The sequence below is a fragment of the Anolis carolinensis genome, chromosome 5 (genome assembly GCF_035594765.1).
Source record: "Anolis carolinensis isolate JA03-04 chromosome 5, rAnoCar3.1.pri, whole genome shotgun sequence".
NCBI classification, from domain to species: domain Eukaryota; kingdom Metazoa; phylum Chordata; class Lepidosauria; order Squamata; family Dactyloidae; genus Anolis; species Anolis carolinensis.
Window position 1 is genome coordinate 45515663 of NC_085845.1, and position 22394 is coordinate 45538056.

Sequence of the window (22394 nt, forward strand, 5' to 3'; positions counted from 1 at the left end):
CCTGTTGTCTCTTAACTATGAGTCGTTTGTAAGTCAGATGGTTAAAACTCGAGGAATGTGAAGCCTGTTTGTTGTGATTGCTTTGTTTTGAATGCAACTGAAACGTAATTGTAGATTTCTCCTATTTTCTTTTTTTAAAAGATTTTTTAAATTTCATGTCAAATAAATTTTTAAAAGATAGGGGGATAATTTTCAAGTAGTAGAGATTAGCAAGGTACGTGAAGTTTACCTATCTTCTACTTCTACTTTATTCCCAGTGAGTTGGGCCTCTGGCATTTGTAGTAAATAAAAGTAACTTTTCCAAGCTCTGGAAAGAAGGGACTTCAATCATGCATCCCTGTGCATGGCTGGTTTATTTTACATTACCTCATCAGAAGAATAGGGTAATCAAAGAAGAATTAAATGGTGAGGTGTTCAAAGAGTAGGGAAGAGATGAGCATGAGCAAATATGCTAGAAAGCAATGTAAAGCAGAACTGGAACATTAGAACAGAGCAAATGGCCAGTGCTACAGATAACAGCTTACTTGGAAAGCTGTCAGGATATTGAGCTATCATTTCATGGGCCTGTGATCCTAATGCTAATGACAACAGCTTGTTTTTGAATAATTATGAGTAATTCTACAATTTAAAGCAAAAGGCATCAGCGCCTAATGAGGAAAGCTTCATTAGAATGCTAATGGAGAGAGCACAACTGACAAATTCATACAAGCCAGCGATGCTATTGAGAGGTAGTGCAGTTGGCAGCAAGTGAGGACTTGTCTCACCAGGATGGACTGCAAAGAATCTATTTTAACCTCTGAGCGGTTTTCTGTAGCTATAGAGAGCTCAGGAATGTAGCTTGGAATCCAGCATTTAAATTCAAAAATGTGTGCGCATTGCTATCTGAAATATCTCTGCTCTTCTTAGGCCAGCCAAACCTGAAACATTGTGATTTTGGTGTGAGAAAGATGCCACGCCTCTGTGATTAGCTGAGAAAGAATAGTTTGCTGAGGTTGGCAGCATCGGTATATTCTTTCAGAAGAGCAGGCAACACAAGGAGTGTGAAGAAAGCACAGAAGTTTTCTTGCCAAAATTCATAAAAGCGGAATTTAGGCCATCATCCCAGTGTTACGAGCAGCTTTAAGACTAAGGGATATGCATTATTGGCAAATGTTTGGAATGAGGGAATATGTTGAAACTAAACATATGTCATAGTTTTCAGTTGAAATCTGTGCAGCACAGTGTTCATTTTGTAAAGAATTCTTAGATATTTCAGATCGTTACATGTGAAAACAGTCTCAGAGGAAGGCAAGGGCATATCCTCTCTGAACAAATCTTGCCAAGAAAACACGATGATAGGGTCAATATAAGTTGGAATAGTCTTGAAGGTACAAAGCAATAACAATGCACAAATGTGAACATATACAAAACAAACAAACAAACATGAACTTCTATATATTCAGTACCTCAAAGGCCCAGAGGTTCAATGTTGTGGTGGCCTATCAACGGATACAAAGTGTTTCATACTTTTGTGTTCATTGTGGCTGGAGCCAGTTTGTCCTCTGGTAGCAAACTTTTTTTATGATGAGTCTGTCCGTACTTGGTTAGAATGGCAGACACTTTGGGGATGTATTTGAAACCTTATAAACTTAGTAGAAGCTGCCAGAATTTTTCTTTACTGGCACAGTCTTCAAGAGCCCAGGGTCACCTCCACAGTGCAATGAGATCCCAGAGTAGGACTTTATATGTTATCCTAACTTTCCATATATTAATAGAAAAGGCATTTTTAAAAACCTAGTTCTTGTGTAGCCAGTGTCCTTCTCAAGAGTTCTGACATACTTATTAGATCTAGAGATGGAAAGAGAGAATGTATCTTTTTAAAATTAAAATAACTATTTAGTTTCACTCAAAACACTTTCCCACACTTCAGTAAACCTAGATTTTTAACTTAACAGGCTGTTTTAGGCCTAGATGAGGTCTTTATTTGGCTAGGAAGTAAATCACAATTGTCACTGCAGTAAAACCAATAATAAAACCAGAGAAACGTATTAACTGTTAACAGCTTGGCAGCACAATGTTGTTTTCACCAGTTGTTCAAAGAAAAATAAAGAGGAGACCTCGTTAGGAATCCCTCAGGAACAACTAGTATGTTTTTCTTATGTTTTGGAACAATATCAAGAATATACAATTTTAACCTTTCTATGAGATGTTTTGGCCACATCATGAGAAGACAGGAAAGCTTGGAAAAGATCATGATGCTGGGAAAATTAAAGGAAAAAGGAAGAGAGGCCGACCAAGGGCAAGATGGATGGATGGTATTCTTGAAGTGATTGGCTTGAAGGAACTGGGGGCAGCGACGGCCGACAGGGAGCTCTGGCGTGGACTGGTCCATGAGGTCACGAAGAGTCGGAAATGATTGTGTGATTGAAGAAGAAGAAGATGAGATGGGAAGTTTGAAGTTTGTTTAGTGACACATAACATGTGTAAGGAACTGTTTTGTACTTCATAGTTCTACATACAGAACAGAGCATGCCCCTTTCATCATAAGAAATGTTGATGGAAACTTTTTGCAGTGTTGCAGACTTTTCAGAACAAAATTTAAAATTCATCTATGCTATTATGAGTTGAAAAGTGAATGAAGGTATTTCCTTTTCATTGGATTAATAAAACCAGAGGGGAAAATATGAATGTAAGAGTTACTCGTGAAAATGGCTTGAATTATAGAGCTCTAGTTGTTTGTGCCATGTGTTTATGTAACACACATTTTAAACTTTCTTGATCTGTGCAGGTGTCTTTGATTGAGAAATATTCTTGACTGACTGAATTCTGTACTCCTCTGGACAGTGAAAGAGATAATGATCAGGATCCAGAGAGCCATGCAATTTAGTTGCATGAGCCCAACACTGATGAGATAATCTGTGTGATGAGTTGAAATAACAATTAATATACCAGAGTGCAAAGAATCCAAATCCAAGCTTTGCCACTGTGTTATGTTTATGAATATGGGTTTGTCATGCGAAGCCCCTTAGACAAGCCATGCGGACACTTGATATTGTTCCAAAGCATTGTATCTCTGAGTAATCCCAGAGCAATAAAAGTTAGATAAAATTATGACATTGGGAGCTGTTTCTACAGTAAATATAAAGCAAACATCTTATATTTCATTGGCAGTCCTAACTAAAGTAGTGACCCACTAGATCACTTATTAAAAGATGAGTTGAAACTGATGTACAGCTCATTGATTCAATGGGTTTCTTTATTTTCAGCAGACAATAGGATCTAGGTCACAGAACAAAAGATGTCCATGGTCAAACATGCAAAAATTCCTTTTTTGCTTACAGGAATTATAGCCCGAAATAACACACACAAAAAAAACCCTATGTTTTTATACATTTCTGCCTAACGTGTTGAAGAACCGAAATTGGTTGAGTGACGTTTCAGAAGACTAAGAGGCAACAGTGAAAAGGTTTTTAATGCAGAACAAGACATAATGGAAGTTCTGAGAAAGGGATCAGTGTCAGGATGTTAAAATTGGTCCTTGTCAAGGATATTTGAACTTGGTGAGGGCACATTCAGGCTGTATGACATGATAGTAAAAATAGTAGCAAATGGTTCAAAACAAGCAGTATTTCACAACTGTGACTATTTCATTTAGATTTCACATAACTTTTACAATGCTTTCTTGTTTTGTGTAACCCTGTTGATGAGCTTCTCAATTCAAGTGCTTTTTTGTTGCTTTGTTAGCTTCCAATCGTTGTAGTCCTTCTGTTGATATACTTATTAGCTCATGTACATAGTCAGGAAAAAACAATCTTCATAAAAGTCCGCTCCATTGTGAGAAAGAACACCGAGCTGAGGTTGTGTTTGGATATAGAAAAAATCGAAGACAGGCCTCTGAGTACTCAGTTGATTGATGTTTTTGTTGTATTTGGATGTAGCCAGGGATTCTTACTTCGCTCATTCCAGAAAAAATAACATGGTTAGCTTGATTAAAATAATTTTGTCCCCTTCATAAAATAAGTATTAACTGCAGTGAAATCACTCTTGGTTTTATTGCAAACGTTAGAAGAGCTATCCAAGATACTGAACTGGTTTTGGGGTTCCTGTTCAGCATCCTGCATTGTTCAGAATAAAACTCAGAGCAGATTCTCTGTCTGACTGTCTGACTGATGTGGGAGCCACCAGCTGCCACAATGAAATATATTCACTTATATTTCCCCTCATCCAAGTTCCATATGTGGATTCTGCAATGTGGGGCTGAGAGGGGGTCATGACTGTGATGTGGCCCCATCTTATTGGTTTGTTAAAATATTTATATCTTAGAATCACAGAGATGCATTCAATAAAAATAATTTAGAAAAATAAATACTTTCAAAATATTAAAATATACATATTACATATTTTATCACTTTAAATTAGAAATTTAAAATTATATCAGCAATCACACATATGGAAAAAATAAATTGGCACCAGAATGATGCGAGTGTTAGTCCGAATTGGGCCTTTCTAGAAAGTTTTCCATAGTTAGGGTGCCAGGCCAGAGAAGGTCCTTTTTCCAGTCTCTTGCAATGTATTGCTCCTACTTGTGGGATGCAGAGAAGCCTCCTTCTAATAAATACTGAGAGGTAACCCCGCAAACATCATGGAGGCACCTTTACAGAAACAACTTTAAGAATATGCTCTTCTGTCTTTTTTATTTTATAACCATTATTTCCTGATCTCCCTTCCCAAATTTTGACAGTACACTGCTCATTTTAAACTCTGTTTTACAGGCTCCCATTAAAGTGGAAACCTTGCTTACATCTTAAGATTAATCAGTTACTACTCAATATCTGTTATGGAAAGAGGTTTCTGAAGTGCTGACGTCCTTGGTATCTGTAAAGGCCTGGTTGTAGGGAGAGATTTAAACAGGATATCCTTTTTCTGTTATTCCTTGGTGTTACAGCAGAAGCTCCCAAACTCAGGATGAGGGAAGTGAAAACTGTGTCCTGAATGTATCTAGTGTAATTTAGCTCACAGAACTAGATGTTCTTAGAGCACAAATAAATGAAATGTTTACTGGAAGAAAAGACACAAAGAGTAGAAAAATGAAAGGTATATTGAAAGAAAAGACACAGAGCTCAGGAAATTGGATAAAGAGTAGATCCACAAAATAAAATCATTGTACAATTCTGCAAATTCTTTATGTGCTTTTACTGAGAATCATAAAGTTGGAAGAGAACTTGGATATGCCTCACTACATTTGCCGCCCACTGGTTCTGGTCTTGTCTTTTGGAGCAACAATAAACAAATAAACTCCACAGTATTTCAGACATTGATTATAGCTATCACAGCTCCCTTTAATCATTTCTTATCTAATCTTGAAATGTTCAAGATCCAAAAATTTGAAAGCCATATGTACTTTTTGAATAATGTGAAAAATTGTAAGAAACATGTTATCTTTTGTAAACTGAAAGTCACTTTGTAATTTTAGAACATAAAATGTATGATGTACATTTTCTTTGGTGTAAAATTATCCTGTTTGGTACAGCTTATTGAAATTGCATTCATTTAGAGCCCCTGATGGTGTAATGGATTAAATCTTTGTGGCAGCAGGACTGTTGACCAAAAGGCCGGTGGTTCTAATCTGGGGAGTGGGGTGAGCTCCCATTTGTCAGCTCCAGCTTTCCATGCAGGCGTCCTCTGGACAATGTCCTTACAGACAGCCAATTCTCTCACACCAGAAGCGACTTGCAGTTTCTCAAGTCACTCCTGACACAAAAATTTTTTTTGCTAAAATATTAAATTGTTTTTGTTACAAATGGATCAGTATAGATCAGCTGAAGTGTAAGTACTTTCTTTGGTTTTGTCAGTTTAGGAGAAGATATCAAGACATTAAGAATAGAAGGAACTGTCAACGGTAGTAAATTGAAGAATATTATTTTGTCTCCTTTCTGTTCTTCATAATTATATGAAAACATAAAGCAATCATTGCTATAAAAACAACTGACAAAAGGCAACCAAGAGAGAAATTGGAATACCCTGATACTGTAAATAGCCTTACATGACAGATTGTAGAAATAAATGTTGGTATATTCACCACCTTTAAGGCAATTTTTGAAAGGCTTCAGAAAAAAAAATCTCAGACATTTTCTCTATTCCCCTCCACACACACTCACATTTTTATTTCTCTTGTTGTTGTTAACTGCTGTCAAGTTAACTTTGACTTACAACAATCCTATGAATGACAGATTTCCAAATCAACCTTTTATCAGGACTTGTAGACTCAGGGCCATGGTTTTCTTGATTGAATCTATCAATAGGTAATAAGATCTTTTTCTTTTCCTACTGCCTTCTACCTTGCTGAGCACAATCATCTCTTCTAGTAAGTCACGTCATCTCATGATATGCTCAAAATATGATAGCCTCAATTTAGTCATCTTGGCTTCCAGGCGGAGTTCAGGCTTGGTTTGAGATCTGTAAAACTCTACTACACACAAGCAACTTTTTCATTCCCCACAGAACTGTATTTTTCACTTGTTCTCATCAACCTGTTACCCCTTTCTGTCCAAAGCTTCTTAAACTTTTTTCCATTTCTGACCCCTTTCCATCTGCAAATGTATAGATCGCATTCAGAAACCTTATACTGATGCCCAGGTTTTTTTTGGGACCCCAACATTGAGCTAAGGGATTGGGACCCACAGTTTAAGAAGCAGTGCTCTACTCTGTCAGTGTTCTTTTCTTAAAAACATAGTATCCAAAACGAACGCCATCCTCTAGATGTGGTGAGACAAGCACAGAATACAGTGAAATTTTCTGTGGTCTATGCTTTTGTTAACACAACCTCAGGCTGCATTTAGCTTTTTAGCAGCTATATTCATACCACTGGCTCATGTCATTTTGCAATTTAATGAGACACCTATATCCTTTTCCAGGTACTGTTGTGTGTATACGTGTGTGTGTGTTTGCTTATTCTGCTTGTGATGTTTTTATCACAGGAATTCAAATTGGTAACTAGTTTCCATCTTTTCCCTAGTTTTCTTTTAATTCACTAGATATCTGTTCAGAATGGGTTGTACTGGACCACATCCATCCAATCCATTTGTTTATTTCAATAATTGTCAGTAACTGCAAAGAAATCTTTCTGAAAGGGTGTTTACAACACAGTTCATGAACTGTGCAGTATTAAAAAGCAGTAATTATTGTAGAAGATTCATAGAAAGACAGAAGTTCACAAAAGAAGAGGATGATGTTCGATTTGGTAAAACAAGGTACTACATGAAATGATTTCCAAAACAGTAGCTATGGCAATTTGTTGTAGCAGGAACACAAAGAATTCTGTGTCATCTTAATGACTAATAGATTTAAGATTGACTGAGCCTTTGTGAGTATAGTTTGCCATAATACATTTATTCATATATTTCTTGTAATTACACATGTGTTCTTATGGTTTTATTTTGTACAGTGTGAATGTAGAATGAGCGTGTGGATACAATTTGAAGTGATTTTGTTCAACACTGTAATATATACGTCTCTCCTTTACATTAAATCATTTTGAATTCATACAATTGCTGTTATTTTCAGTCTATTGTGTCTGCTTCCTGTTGGTCAAAGGTTATTAGAATAGGGTGGTGTATAGCGAGATGCAAAGCTGACAGGAAGACTAACACTGTGCTTATTTTGGGGTAGACACAACTACTGAAAAGTTCAGGAATTTGTGGCTGTGCTGAAAACAAAAATGAGGTACCATTATTACTCTTTTTCAAATTCTGCATACAAATTTATAAAATTTTATGTCTTTAATCTGTTGTAATGGAAATTAAGACCATTTATTGAAGTGGTTTTAATTAACGAGAATACCTTCTAATTCGTTTTAGAAGAGTGATGTTTCTTTTCTTAGTAAACAATACTATTTAGTTTAATGATGTGAACTGAATCTTTTTCTAATACCTATTACTCAGATGTTAAGCAATCACTTTATGTGGCACCGAACAGTCTTGGAACATTATTATTATTATTATTATTCAACTGGGAACATTGCTATTTCAAAAATTGCAGTAGTTTTAATGTTTTTCAACCTGTATGGCTGATAGTATTTATCTTCATAAATATTTTAAATGTAATTTGAATGGTGGACTTTTGTGAAAGCGGGACTGCATCTACCACTATTACATAACTGAAAGCAGACTTTTCCATTGGTTTTTCTTTAGGGTAACCAGTAATGTAGTCATGAAAGCATACATTTAATATGTAGTTCATTGTCATCATCATTGTATAAAGAGTCTAAAGTTTCTAGAGGCTGTACAACATTTTAGAAATAGGCCCTGGTATATATTTATTTAATTATTTATATAATCAATAAAAATAGCATTGTTGATTAACATAAGTACTATTATTAAATACAGTCTGAGGTATTTTACCTGGTAGTAAGTCCCACTGTAATCGGCTTAGTTCTGAGCAGAAACATAAAGACAGGTTTTGTTCAGAAAAAAAGAAATGTACTCAAACATGCATATTAAAAATTCCCCAAAGTGTGGAAACCAAAATGGAACTTTTGCAAAATTCACATTTTTAAGAGATCTTGTGAAACAGAATACAGTTGCAAACTAGACTTTTTTGTGTATGTATAACTTTGTGTAAATAAGAGTGATAATTTGGTGTCATGTGCCAAAAGGCAGACTTGATTACTAGTGTCCCAAAGAATGCAGATTATGTTAAAATGTGCATATTTTATTGAGAGACAAGCAGAACGTTGAACTTAAAAGAATGTGTTCAGATAGTTGTCGGTTAGATAAAAGTTTAACATCACTGGGGATAAGGCTTTGTGGAGCCATTCTACTCAAGAGCTATTCATGAATGGAAGCATTTGAATGAGGACTGGGAAAACATGGCTTCACTAAAAAAGAAAAAAGAGAGCCGTTAGACAAGATGAATATCTTCTGGCTTCTAAACTGAAGTTTGATGAAGCCTGCCAAATGAACAGTAGAGGTGGTGAGTTGATGGTGGGAGAAGCATGATGTCAAATCAGCTTTCAGATGAGCAAGAAAAGGAGAGTATGGGCAAATCATCTTTTAAAAACTAATATAGGACAGATGCAAGAAAAAAGGCTTAAATCTGTATTCTGTGGTTGACTATGCAGATTCAGAACATCACACTCATGTGCATGCATGAGACGGAACGGTTGATAGAGCATGTTAAGACTTTATAGGAAATTGCACCTTCTTATTACATCTGAGGCTGGATCTACATTGCCCTGTATCCCAGGATCTGATCCCTGATTATCGTCTTATCCCAGATTATCTGGCAGTGTAGACTAATATAATCCAGTTCAAAACAGATAATCAGGGATCAGATCCTGGGATATAGGGCAGTGTAGATCCAGCCCAAGCTAGTCAATAGGCAGAAAGAGCTGATCTCTAGATTGCAATTTTAAGCTCTGGTTGTGTGTTCTAGTTTACCTGTGTGATTAGAGTCAGTGTGAAGAATGGTGAAAACTATTCTAGCTGTGTCTCTCCCTCCTGTAGCTCAGAGAGGACAAATACCTGCTATAGGGATTCTGTACTTCAATCTGCTGTGGATATTGGATCTGATAACTTGCAGAAAGGATGTATTTTGCATGACCATGGATGCATCTACACTTTAGTATTCATGCACCACTGTAATTGCCACAGCTCAATACTATGAAATCAAGGGAGTTGTAGTTTTACAAGGTCTTTAGCCTTCTCTGCCCAAGAGTGCTGGTGTCTCACCAAATTATGGCATCCATTTAGCTATGGCAGTTAGAGAGAGGTGCATTTATTCTACAGTGTAGATGTGGCTCATGTGGCTGTAGTATAATGGATCTAGAACAGTGGTTCCCAACCTTTGGGCCTCCTGGTGTTTTGGACTTCAGCTCCCACAGTTCCTAACAGCTGGTAACTTGGCTGGGATTTCTGAGAGCTGAAGTCCAAAACAACTGGAGGCCCAAAAGTTGGGAACCACTGATCTAGAAGTCAACACAGTTTTCAGGATTTAATATATTTGTAATAATTTGTTCTTATTTATCTGAGAACAAATATAGACAGCAACATCCATGCCCCATGAGGTTTCTTCTAACTCTATGATTCTGTGATTCTATGATCCTAGAAGTCTCTTCTAATACTGAAGGTATTACAGAGCTAAATGCAATGTGTATCCTTATGATTTGGTAATCTTGCAGGCACCATTTCAGATAAAATCCCTTAATTTGCAGCTAAAACTAAAATGCGGCATTTCTAAGTGGGTAATAACTAAGGAGCAATCTTATAAACTGTGTAACAATGAAGAAGCAGATCTTACAAAGTAGTACAATGCTTGCAGTTTTTTTAAAAAAACTTCTAATCTTTTTGACTGTTGTTTTTGTTTTATTGTTTTTCTCCAGCGCAGTTAAACAAGTTCCATTTCTAATGGCAAAGCACAAAGCAGTTGAGTGCCACTGTTCTGTTTTCAGTGCTTTCTTTGTTTGTGTAAGTAAGCTAAAGTTAGAACTGACCAACGCAAGACTAGCAAATAGTGACAATACTTTGAAAACAGGAAATTTTGGCCATGTGTGTATTCTGAACAGATTATCAGGATGATCGCTGGTGGAGTGGAAACTTCCACTGAGACTGTTTTTTCCTTATTTTCCCCTGTGCAAAAAGATGGTGCTTCCTGGAAAAACAAGTATTTTAAGGAGCATGACTGCCCTTTTTGTGGTGTGGGTAACTGTAAGTAAAGGTGCACCTAATATTGTCTACATTTTCTGCTTAAGATACAAAAGTTTTGCAGAGGGAGTTAAGAGCTTTACCTGCTATTGAACAAGCACGTCTTGACAAAAGGTAATTTGAATTCTCTTGGGTCAGTTTGACAACTCCGCATTCTAGCCCTAATTGTATGATTAATTAGCTAAATGATAATAGCATTAAATAGAATAATGGGTTGTGACACCCTCCCCCCACCGTGATCACAATCCACATTATGTGGGCGAGCCTTGCTGTACATACAGAGGTTCACTTATTATCACATTTCCCTGGGAGTAAATCCCATTTAATACAGTAGGTTTTATTTCTACATAATCATGGACAGGATTGTACTGAAAATGTTTGCGGCTGCATTGGCAGTCCTTCCACATTAGGCATAGACTTTTTGTTCCATTGACTTGGCTGTGATTGGCATTCTAGTCCTTGTTTTTGGGGCTCATTGAGCAACATCCTCACAATACCAGCTTTTATTATGGTAAGAAAGGAGATACTTTTATTTCTCCATTTTGAAAAAATAACAGAAAAGTCATGAAGTAGAAATCTGTCAGTTTTGCTTTCTTATGCATTTGATTTTTTTAAATAAAAAAACCCTTCAAGTTCATTATAAGATGGGTTGTTTTCTGAAGAACAGATATTTCCCTTTAGTATGTGTTTGTAGGCATCCACATCAGTTGCTCTATCTGGAAGATTTGATAAGTCTTCAGCATGGGTGAATGAAAGAATACATTTTATATGAGTTTGGCTCAAATGCACAGCAGAGATTCTAGGTTTGGGAAGCAGATGCCAAACCAGAGTCCTTTGTTGTTTTGCAGTCTCAGTACGTTTAATATACCAGATCTTGGAAGCTAAGCAAAGATAGTACGTGGATGGGATACTTTCAAGAAATACCAGACTGTAGGCTATATTTCAGAGGAAAAAACTGACAAAACCACCTGTGAGGATTCCTTGCCTAAGGAAAAAACTTAATTTCATGGCGTTGTCATAAGTCAACAGGCAATTTGAAGGCACATATATACACACACATGGTGTTTTTCAGTGCTTTTCAGTCAGGCCATGCACAGCCCCTGCCAGGCAGCCAATGCTAAAATGTTAAAAATAGAACAGGCTTCAAGAATCCCAGATATTTTCAGATAACAAAGAGTGATTTATGTGGGCTCCCTTTTCAGTTTGACAAAACATAGAAGGGCCTTTGTACTATGATTAGCACGCGTGCTGATGTCAGTTCTCTTGTCTAGCTCCAAGCTTTATTCTGCTGCTAAATTGTGCTTTTGTGCTACAACCCAGAGAACCTTTGTGTCTGCCTTATTTGTGTGTAGTTTATGGAATTGCTTTTGTTTTTGAGGATAGTCTGTGCCAGTTTCAGTGAGAGTGACTCATTTATGCAACTGAAATAAACATTCCCATTTTCCCTATCTGGAAAAAAACCCCCATCTGAGCAGAGATGGGGTGGGAGGCATAGAAGCAGGTGTTAATAGTCTAAAATCACTATTTCAGATACTTGGTATTTTGTGACATCCAAGGCTATAAACGAGTTCTGTTTAGATGATTATTTTATGAAACTGACTGCAACAAGACCTGTATTTCATTCTCAGCATTGAAAGAGGTTTGTGTTAACAGTGAAATGTAGGCATGGTTTCAATTCCATGAATAAGTGAGATTGTGCAGCAGACTTTCACACTTGCACCCTATGTGTCCAAATAACCTTGTTGCACAAGTCATAACACAAGTTGTGTTCCAAATGTTAGTCTGCAGCAATTTGTTTTCCTTACCTGCTTCCTATCCATGATATAAAATATTTGGCAACTTCTAATGTTGGGATGGGGAGTTCCTGGTCATTCAGATGTTGTTGGACTATCACTGATCTTATCCCAGACTATGCCCATAGTGGCTGGAAGTGATGGGAGGTGTGAGTACAACCATATCTGGAGGCCAACAGGTTCCTTAACTGTGCTGTATTGGGAGAACACATGGAGTAATTCTGCTTATCCGAAGCTATTAATTTCCCTTTTGAAATTATTACTGTTTATTTAGTGTGTTCAGAAACCTCTTTGTGGGCATCAGAAGTTTATGTTTTCTTTGCAGTGAATATCTAGATATGTGGAGCACATTTTATCTACAGAGGTGTTACTAGTCAGCAGTTGGCCAACAACTGTAGAAAAAAATAGCTAGTAGAATTTGTTATTTCTTGCTAGGGAATGAAACCCGGAGTTTAAGATTGCAAACAACCCACTGAACATCAATGCCAAAGGAAATCCATTAAGAATTAGTCCCATGCCAAAACGGACACCCAATGTGATGTGGTTACAGTGTGTGACTATAAACTGGAAATCCCATTCAGTTTCCCACAGCCCATGAAAATAATTTTGGGCCCATCACTCTCTCACACCTTGAGCTGCATAAGAGCTGCCTAAGAGGGCTGTTGTGAAGATAAAGTGGAGATGAAATATTACTTACTTAGGTGATCCCTCGTAGCCCGAGGATGATGGCTCTTCAAGTGTTGTGTCTTGGCGGTGGATGCGTAGGTGGCGGTGGAGACCTATTCTTGACCCACATGTTCTTCCGCAGTGAAGACATCAGTTTCCAGATGGAAAGCAGTCCCGGTCAGGGTTGGCTTGATGCGCCTTCCTCTTGGCATGTTTCTCCCTCCATTCGTGCCTCTTTGAATTCCACAGCACTGCTGGTCACAGCTGACCTCCGGTTAGAGTGCTTAAGGGCAAGGGCTTCCCAGTTCTTTGGGTCTATACCACAGTTTTTAAGGTTGGCTTTAAGCCCATTTTTAAATCTCTTTTCCTGCCCACCAACATTACATTTCACATTCTTGAGTCAGGAGTATAGTAACTGCTTTGGAAGACAGTGATCAGGCATTTGGACAACGTGGCCAGTCCTGCAGAGTTGATGGTGTAGGAGCATCGCTTCAGTGCTGGTGGTCTTTGCTTCTTCCAGCACGCTGACATTTGTCCACCTGCCTTCCCAAGAGATTTGCAGGATTTTTGGGGGGCAACGCTGATAGAATCTTTCCAGGAGTTGAGTGTGATGTCTGTAGGCAGTCCGTGTTTCACAGGCATATAACAGGTGTGGGAGGACAATCTATATATATAAAAAAGTAATGGCATCAGGGCGATGCACAAAACAACAAAAGTAAAGGCCTCCCAACCTTGAAATTTGGCAACATAGCCCATCATCCACGGCTCCAGTAAGATACAGCACAATTAGATGGCAAACACAATCACAGGGCCAACAAAAGCCCAAAAACCGCAACAGGCGATCTGCGCCTGCGCGCACACTGCCCTCTCCTCCCTTCCCGTGCGTGCGCGCACACACACACACATCATCCTTAGCCCAGGAGGCCTCACAAACACCTCGCCTCAGAGCTGGGCCTGGGCTGAAGGAAGGCAGGAAGGAAGGCAGGCAGGCGGATTCCTCTCTGCCCTCTCCCCCTCAATCTCCGCCCCCCTCAGGGCCCATGGAGGGTCGCCGAGCAGGCCCCCTCCTCCCGCCCCCTCCCCTCCCCTCAGCGCCAGGAAGGCCCCGCGGACACCCCCCCCACCTCACCCTCTCTCCTCTTCCCGGCCTCGGCCTCGGCCTTCCTCCTACTGGGCCCTCCGCAGCACCGTCTGCACCCTGGCCCGCCTCAAGGACTTCTTCCCCGGTTCTTTGAAAACTTCAAGGTGAGGGGGGAAGAGGGGGGCATGGCCCTCGAGCAGGCCTGGGCCTCCCCTCGAGTTGTTTTGGGCGCCAACCCCCGCCCTTCCCGGCCTCAGGCCCCTTCCTTTTCCCCCTCACCCAGTTAAACGGCTGACGGGGGAGGGGGGGAAAGTAAAGAGTCTCAGACCAGGAAGGGTGGAAGTTGGCGCCCAAAACAACTCGAGGGAAGGCCCAAGTTGGCCCAGGCTGAGCCCCCCTTTTCTGTTGTTATTGTGGTTGTTGTTGTTGTCACCCACAAATCACAACCCCCTCCAATGCCTCAGCACCCCCCTTTTTTCCCTCTCAAGCCCTATCGCCCTCACCTTTCCCTTCCCTGTCAGTAATAATTATTATTAATATAATAATAACTGGTCATCATTTAAGAATGTAATAATAACTAATCATAACAAGTTATTATTATTACAACTATAATAAACATTCAAGGCTGTCATAATAATAACAATTATAACACTGATAATCATCCAACAATGTATTAACAATTCAAAATAAGAGTAAATTATTATTATTATTATTATTATTATTATTATTATTATTATTACAGTGATAATCATTCACAAATGGAATAATAATTATTAGAACATTGATAATCATTCAACAATACAATAATAATAACTAATAATAGTAACTTATTATTTTTATAACACTCTGAAATCAGGAAAATTGGGAATGCCACAAAATAAACTATCACAGCCAGCTAACACCTCCCAAGAAAGGATTCTTCCAGAAAGGAAGCTCACAATGCAGTGAAGCAGTTTGTATTACCAGTCCCATTATTATTATTATTATTATTATTATTATTATTATTATTATTATGTTGCTGTCAACTGTAAAAATGAATACAATCTGGCTCCAAAGATTCAAAAACAATAAAATCAATATATAAAAATTACTCTGCTATAATCAAACACAACAATACAATCTCTAAAATCAAAACACTACATAAAGAACAACAATCTGAAAACAGGGCCATTCCACACAGGAAACAATCAGGGCCACCTAACACCTCCCAACAAAGTATTCCCATCATCAAAGTCTGGCAAATCCTCTCTTTTCTGACACACACACACAATAGAAGCACATAAAATATTGCAAACAACACCACTCTCAAAACAAGGGAATTCCAGACAGGAAACAATCAGGGCCAGCTAACACCTCCCAACAAAAAATTCACTCAGCCAGAAAACAGCCAGGCTTTAAAGCTGCAAGCCCATTACATGCTAATCATTTTCCCTAATTCCAACATTCATACTTGCCTCCAACAGACAAAAAACAATCAGAAATATTGTATATTCACAACCTTGAGAAAATAAGCTCCCCTGATGGCGCAGCGTGTTAAACAGCTGAGCTGCTGAACTTCTGGACCCAAAGGTCGCAGATGAACACAGCCCCCACTATTAGCCCCACCTTCTCCCAATCCAGAAGTTCGAAAACATACAAATGAGAGTAGATGAATAGGTGCCTCTGCGGCGGGAAGGTAACGACGCTCCATGCAGTCATGCTGACCACATGACTTTCGAGGAGGCTACGGACAACGCCGGCTCTGCGGCTTATAAATGGAGATGAGCACCAACCCCTAGAGTCAGACATGACTGGACTTAATGTCAGGGGAAAACCTTGACCCTTTACCTTAACTACCATCAATTTCTCAATACTTTATTTCCCATACCACCAGACTTTGCCACAGCAACGCGTGGCCGGGCACAGCTAGTAGCTTTATAAACAAGCACCTTGGTATCCCTACGGATGTCCTAATCCTCAAATACTCTCTGCTTCATTAGGAGAAATGCTGTACTCAATATATCATCCATATTATTTAGACCTCATTGGAGGAAAAAAGGGGTATACATGTAACTTGTAAATAACAATACAAAGAATTAGCTTAGGATACATTGTTTACATGTGGAATGCCTAGGTACAATCAGTGGCATCTCTAGGTCATGCTGTGTGGAAGCTTGTATAATAATTTTGTTGATTGTGCATCGTTCCCATGCTGCTTCTGTCCAAATGTTTTGAACTACACTGACCATCATCAAAACCACTAGCCATGTGGCTGCTGTTGACAATAAGGAGCTCGAGGTTTGAGGCCCCTTCCATGCAGCTGAATAAAATCCCACATTTTCATGCTTTGATATTCTAAGTTATATGGCTGTGTGGAAGAGCCCTCGATGGCCCAATTTACTATAGCATTAATTCCTACTTGAAGACATAAATGAAACGTTGAAGAGTTCATGAAACTTGCAAGTGGCTGATACTCCCATTGATGCTTCCATTTTGGATGGCAAGCAAAAGAAAATGTAATTTTCATAAAGTGACAAACATGTCATTCTGTAAGGCCTTAGATTTTTTTAAAAAATGTTTTAGTCATCATTTAGCCATAGAAAACAGAGAAAGCATATTGTTCTATTCTGTTTTGTTATGCCAGAATAAGTAAAACCCAAAATCACAAATTTGTTTATTTGTTATCAGTTATAAAGATATTTGCTTTGGTACCACATGGTACATTATATTACATTACATTTCTTAAGCCTTTGCGGAAGGTGTAATCAGGATTTAATATTATCATAACTGTCACAGTGTTCCTATTTTTGCTTGTCATAGCATTTCTGCTTTATCTTATGAAGACGTAGTAAAATTACAGACTCAGAGCAAAAATAGGAACACAAATATTAGTATTTGTTTCGATTTTCATATGCTGATTTTAGTTACAGTTTGGTGGAGCGGAGATAAGTTATAAAAAAGACACAGGAAGGAAAGGGAGTAGTAAGGTTGCATACTTGTGCTGGTGTAGACATGTATAGGCAGTCCCAAAGTTACAAATATCTGACTTACAAACAACTCATAGTTCAGAACAGGGGTCAGACTTCAGGAAGTGAGAGAAATCTACCCCTTGGAAGGGGAATTTACTCCAGAAAGAGATTATCATGGGAAAAAGGTGTGCCGACTGAAGTTTTCTCACTAATCCTTATTTCCACAACAAACCAAACTTTTCAAAATCCAATTATCACAGGGGCAGAAAGAGAGGTGAAATCCTCTGAACAGACAGCAAAAAACAAACATGTTTCAGTGGTGTTATCTCTTCTGTATGCATGTGTATGTTTGTGTGTGTATGTGTGTATTCAACTTAAGAACAAACCTACAGAACCTATCTTATTCATAACTTAGGTACTGCCTTTATAGGATTGCATTATAGGTCAACTTTTTGCCTCCTTTGTCTTCTCAGTCACTTTATATACAGTGGACTCCTGGTATTCACTGAGGTTTGAATCCAGAAACTTCATCTCCTCCCCTTGGATTCCAAAATCTGTAGATGCTCAAGTCCCATTATGTACAGTAGTATAGGAAATGATACTAGAGAAAGCCTGAGGGTTTTGAAATGGCAGGAAGATACAGCAGGAAATGCTTATACATCAGCATAGTGCTTGGAGCACAACTAAATCAAGATTTACTTTTCGAATTTTGTTTCAATTTTTTGAGTCATGATTGGTTGACTCCATGGATGCAGAACTCATGGACACTGAACGCTTAAATTCAGAATGCAGTTTTAAAGCTTTGGCTGTTTACTGTAACTTTACACATTGTATTCAGCGCTGGCTCAGTAAAGAATGCATTTAAAAATGAATAACCTCGATATTTTTATTATCCCTTCCTTTCTTTAGGCATGGAAGAGGAGATGGTTTGTGCTCCGCAGCGGTCGACTGACAGGGGATCCAGATGTCCTGGAATACTACAAAAATGACCATGCCAAGAAACCAATTCGAATCATTGACTTGAATTTGTGTCAGCAAGTGGATGCTGGATTGACATTTAACAAAAAAGAATTTGAAAACAGTTATATTTTTGACATTAACACCATAGATAGAGTCTTCTACCTAGTGGCTGACAGTGAAGAGGAAATGAATAAGTGGGTTCGATGTATTTGTGACATCTGTGGGTTCAATCCTACTGAAGAAGGTAAGAGTTTTTTAAATAAGAATAATAATTTTATTTCTTACCCACCTCTCCTTGTGGCTCTGGGTGGGTTACAGCATAGTTAAAATACATAAACATTGTACTAATTCTATAAATGCACATACTAAAATGTATTTCTATTTTTAAAATGTTTTATTGGCTTCTGATTGAGTAGTAATTAGATGACAGCACTGAATTCTTTCTTGCTTACATTTATGTGAACTGTATATATGGGTGTATAAGTTGACCTCATGTATGAGGTGGGTTTTTGGGACCAATATTATGGATTTTGGTATGGCCTGTAGATAAGTTAAAGGCCAGTGCCAGCTCGGGAGGATACCTTTGAGCTGTGTGTTGCTGAAGGCTTTCATGGCTGGGATCACAGGGTTGTTGTATGTTTTCCGGGCTGTATGGCCATGTTCTAGAAGTATTCTCTCCTGACATTTCACCCACATCTATGGTAGGCATCCTCAGAGGTTGTGAAGTACCAGACTGATTCCTCGCAATTGATTTGAAAGACACCCTCTTAATGACATTTTTTTAAAAAAAATCTAAATTTGTGCAGTGTTGTAGCCTTCAAGTCCCAAACTACCACTCTTGTGAGATTTCAGAATGTACTCACATCTATGCAGTAAATGCATTCAGCTGATCATTTTGGTGCAAAATGTGGAGTTCTAAGGAATCTAATAAGGAGTTCTGAGGAATCTAATCTTACTGGATTTCTAAATGATAGATTATTGATTCATTAGATATGGCTTCTTGCATCTACTGATGCTGCTGCTGCAATTACTACTTCAGTTTTATGAGGCTGAACTCAAGGCGATGCAGAGGCAACAGCAGCTTCTGACAACACTGCTTCTCCTTCTGAGGAAGGGTAATAGTTACTGAGTAAATTGGAAGAAATTACACAGATTCCAGTTAAAAATTTTAATATTTATATAATGAGGTAAAGCAGCAATTCTCAAATTCCTTACTTCTGGAGATCTTTCACCTTTGACATCCGAAACAAGAAGTTAGTAGTGTGCAACACCTGGAAGTTCACAGGTTTTATATTTTTGCTTTACAACAAACAGAAAATAAAAGGACAAGAGAAAGGAAGACAATAAAGAGCACCTCCCCCCCCCTACCAAGGTCTGATCTTTTGCTCAGCTTTTGGAATTAGTGACTGGTTTCCACTCTCCTTGATCTTAACTAATAGCTAAGGGCTTCACTTGAATCTGAATAGTTTGTATGCTGTTTTCTATGTTTCTTGAGAAATAAAGTGCACAAATCAAATAACTTTTGTGCAGACGTTATAGTAATAGGAATGCTGAAATAGAAACTGGAGACAGCTAATGGTTCTTTGTTTATGTGTGTGCACGTGTACGTGGATGCACCTTTAAGTCTTTATTAATGACTTCCAGTGAACCTATGAATTTCATAGCTTTTCTTAGGCAAACAATACTCAGAGATGCTTTTGTCAGTTCATTCCTCTAAAACACAGCCTAAAACCGCACCCAGTATACGTTTGCAGTCTCCCATCCAAGCCTTTACTTAGTCTGAACCTGCTTAGTTTCCAGGAACAGATGGGATCTGGTGTATTTAGGCCTCAATGAGAAAGCCAGCATGATATAGTTGTGCTGGAGTAAAACTCTGGAAACCAAGGTTTAAACCCTATTCAGCCATGGAAACCCACTGGGAGGCCATGGGTAAATTGTACTTTCTTAGCCTCAAAGAAAGGCAATGGCAAACTTTGTCTGAAGAAATCTTGGCAAGAAAGTTCCATGATAGGGTTGCCTTAAGTCGGAAATGACTTGAAGGCATACAACAATAGTGGTTCTGTAGAAGAGGAAATTTCATCACTTGTTTCTTGCTACCTTGCTGTATGACAAGCAGTACCATATTTACTCGAGTCTAATGTACCATTGAACTTTGAGGTGTGCATTACCAGAAACGATTTTCTAAAGAGGGAAGAAGAAGCAGCACCCTTCCACCAGGCAGAAGAAGATGTCACTTTTCCTTCCTTCTTTAGAAAAGGGGTGCTATTTCTCCATCTCCCAGTTGGGAGATGAAAAAGAAATGACTTGTGGAGGGAAACAGTTTAAAAGTGTACGAACCATGGAATGTATATAGTAATTTGTATGATGATTGCAAGAAAAATGGTGGAGAAAACTGAAAGACAGTTGGATGATGCTGTAGTTTGAATGCAAACCTGTGATTTTATATAATAAATGCTTTCCAACACTTTAATAACTAAGGTAATAAAGTACAAGTAGGGTGGGAGAAACACAGGCACTTTGGCCGTATGTTGTACTACCATTTGTGTGAGAGTTTCAAATTAAAATAAATGTATATGATTCATAGGTTCCTTGTCCTTTTAGTGATTTGCTTGCAGTTTCCAGTTGCAGACAAAACACATTCTGAGAATAGCTCCCATACCTCTTATACGCTATGTATTTAAGATCTGTTGTCATGGTATCTATACAATTTTTTTTCTTGATATCAATCTGAAGTGCATTCAACCTGTTTGCTTCTGCACAGATGTCCGTAGTGACTCATCCCTTGAAAATGGGTTCCAGAGCCACATAATCATTTCATTTTATGGCTGATTCATCTCTTTTCCATTGCCTCTTTCCATATCTATGTAGTAAAGATCCTTAGGCATGAATATGATATTAATTAAACTGTTACACTAGGATGAGAAAAATGTCCAATTTTTTTTTATTATGTGTTGTGTGCCTCCGAGTCATTCTTGACTTATGATGATCCTAAGATTTATTTCAGAGGATGTTTTCCCATTGCCTTCTTCTAAGGCTAAGAGAGTTTGACTTGCTCATGGTCATCCGATGGGTTTCTGTGGCTGAGTGGGGATTCAAACCCTGTTTCCTGGAGTCATAGTCCAACATTCAAACTACTACATCACCCTGATGCTTCATTGTTATTTAAAAGAAATTTATGTAGGTTAGAAAGTTATTAAAATGGATATCAGTAGATGTAACAGATTAAAACAGTTTTTGACTGTCATGCCTAATTTTGAAAAGGTAAAATGCATTAACCATTTTGTAAAGGTTAAATGTATTAACCTTGGAATGACTTGATTGTTCCTGCATTTTTCAGATGCTGTGAAGCCACCTGGCAGTTCTGTGCCAGCCGCAACTGAATTACCCTTAACTGTCAATACCTCCCTGCCATCTGCACAACCTGAACCGTCGCTACCACCTCCGTATCAGCTGATTAACATCCCACCCGTCGAATCTGCCTCAAGTCAAGAAGATCCACAAGACTACTTGCTACTGGTTAACTGTCAGAGCAAGAAGCCAGGACCACCAAGGTAAATGCTAATTTTTGATTTCTTAAAAGATGTAGTCAATTTAGAAAAGTTATCTCTTTGAAAATATTGTTTATAAAATGACCGTGAGGCTATGTGTATTAGGTGCATATGAAAAATGAATTTATTTCTTGTTTAGACTAGGGATCCACCTCCAAGATATCCCTATACACACACACACAGACACACACACATATATCTTACAAGAAAGTGTTCCAAAATACAGAACACATAAGAGATGCTGAACCTATACATGGTCAAACACTGTACATGGTCAAACACTGCACTGCAGAAATAATTGCTTTTGCTTTTACTACTTCACTCAATTGCAGGTCCACAGCTTAATTGATTAAAATACTCTGTAGTGAGATATTTATTTATTTATTTCTCACATTTATATCCCGTCCTTCTCACCCGAAAGGACTCAGGGCGGCTTACAACAGTGGCAACAATTAGATGCCCATACAAACCAATATAAAACAGAACATAAAACAGTTAAAACTATTAAAATACATTATGAATTAAAATATACATTTTTAATGTATAATGTATAATGGGGGAAGGGCAAAGAATATTGCATTTTTATGCCTCCACTGCTATGTAATGCTGCTTTTCACTTTAATATTTCAGTGCAGTTGTAGTGCTATCATATTGGGCAGTCAATTTGCACCACCTAATTTCAACATTTGATTCACAATTTTTTGGCTCTTTCACTGTTA

At 38.2% G+C, this 22394-nt stretch overlaps 1 protein-coding gene and 1 long non-coding RNA gene across 8 annotated transcripts in view; one reads left to right on the forward strand and one right to left on the reverse strand.

The window, feature by feature from the left end:
- Nucleotides 1–22394, forward strand: part of gab1 (GRB2 associated binding protein 1) — a 107278-nt gene that overhangs the window by 67106 nt on the left and 17778 nt on the right. For 5 of the 7 annotated variants that reach the window (XM_008111856.3, XM_008111859.3, XM_008111857.3 and 2 more), the window contains exons 2-3: nt 18077–18371; nt 21465–21678. In XM_008111856.3, the coding sequence (XP_008110063.1) occupies nt 18077–18371; nt 21465–21678 (509 nt within the window). Of the gene's footprint in view, nt 1–7631; nt 7702–14360; nt 14384–18076; nt 18372–21464; nt 21679–22394 lie in introns of those variants that run through there. The other 2 variants (XM_062980907.1, XM_062980908.1) reach the window with 2 other exon arrangements.
- Nucleotides 11264–14485, reverse strand: LOC134299133 (uncharacterized). Its single transcript, XR_010006277.1, has 2 exons — nt 14268–14485; nt 11264–13802 (listed from the first exon to the last, which is right to left on the reverse strand). It is a non-coding gene; the product is annotated as an uncharacterized LOC134299133 (long non-coding RNA).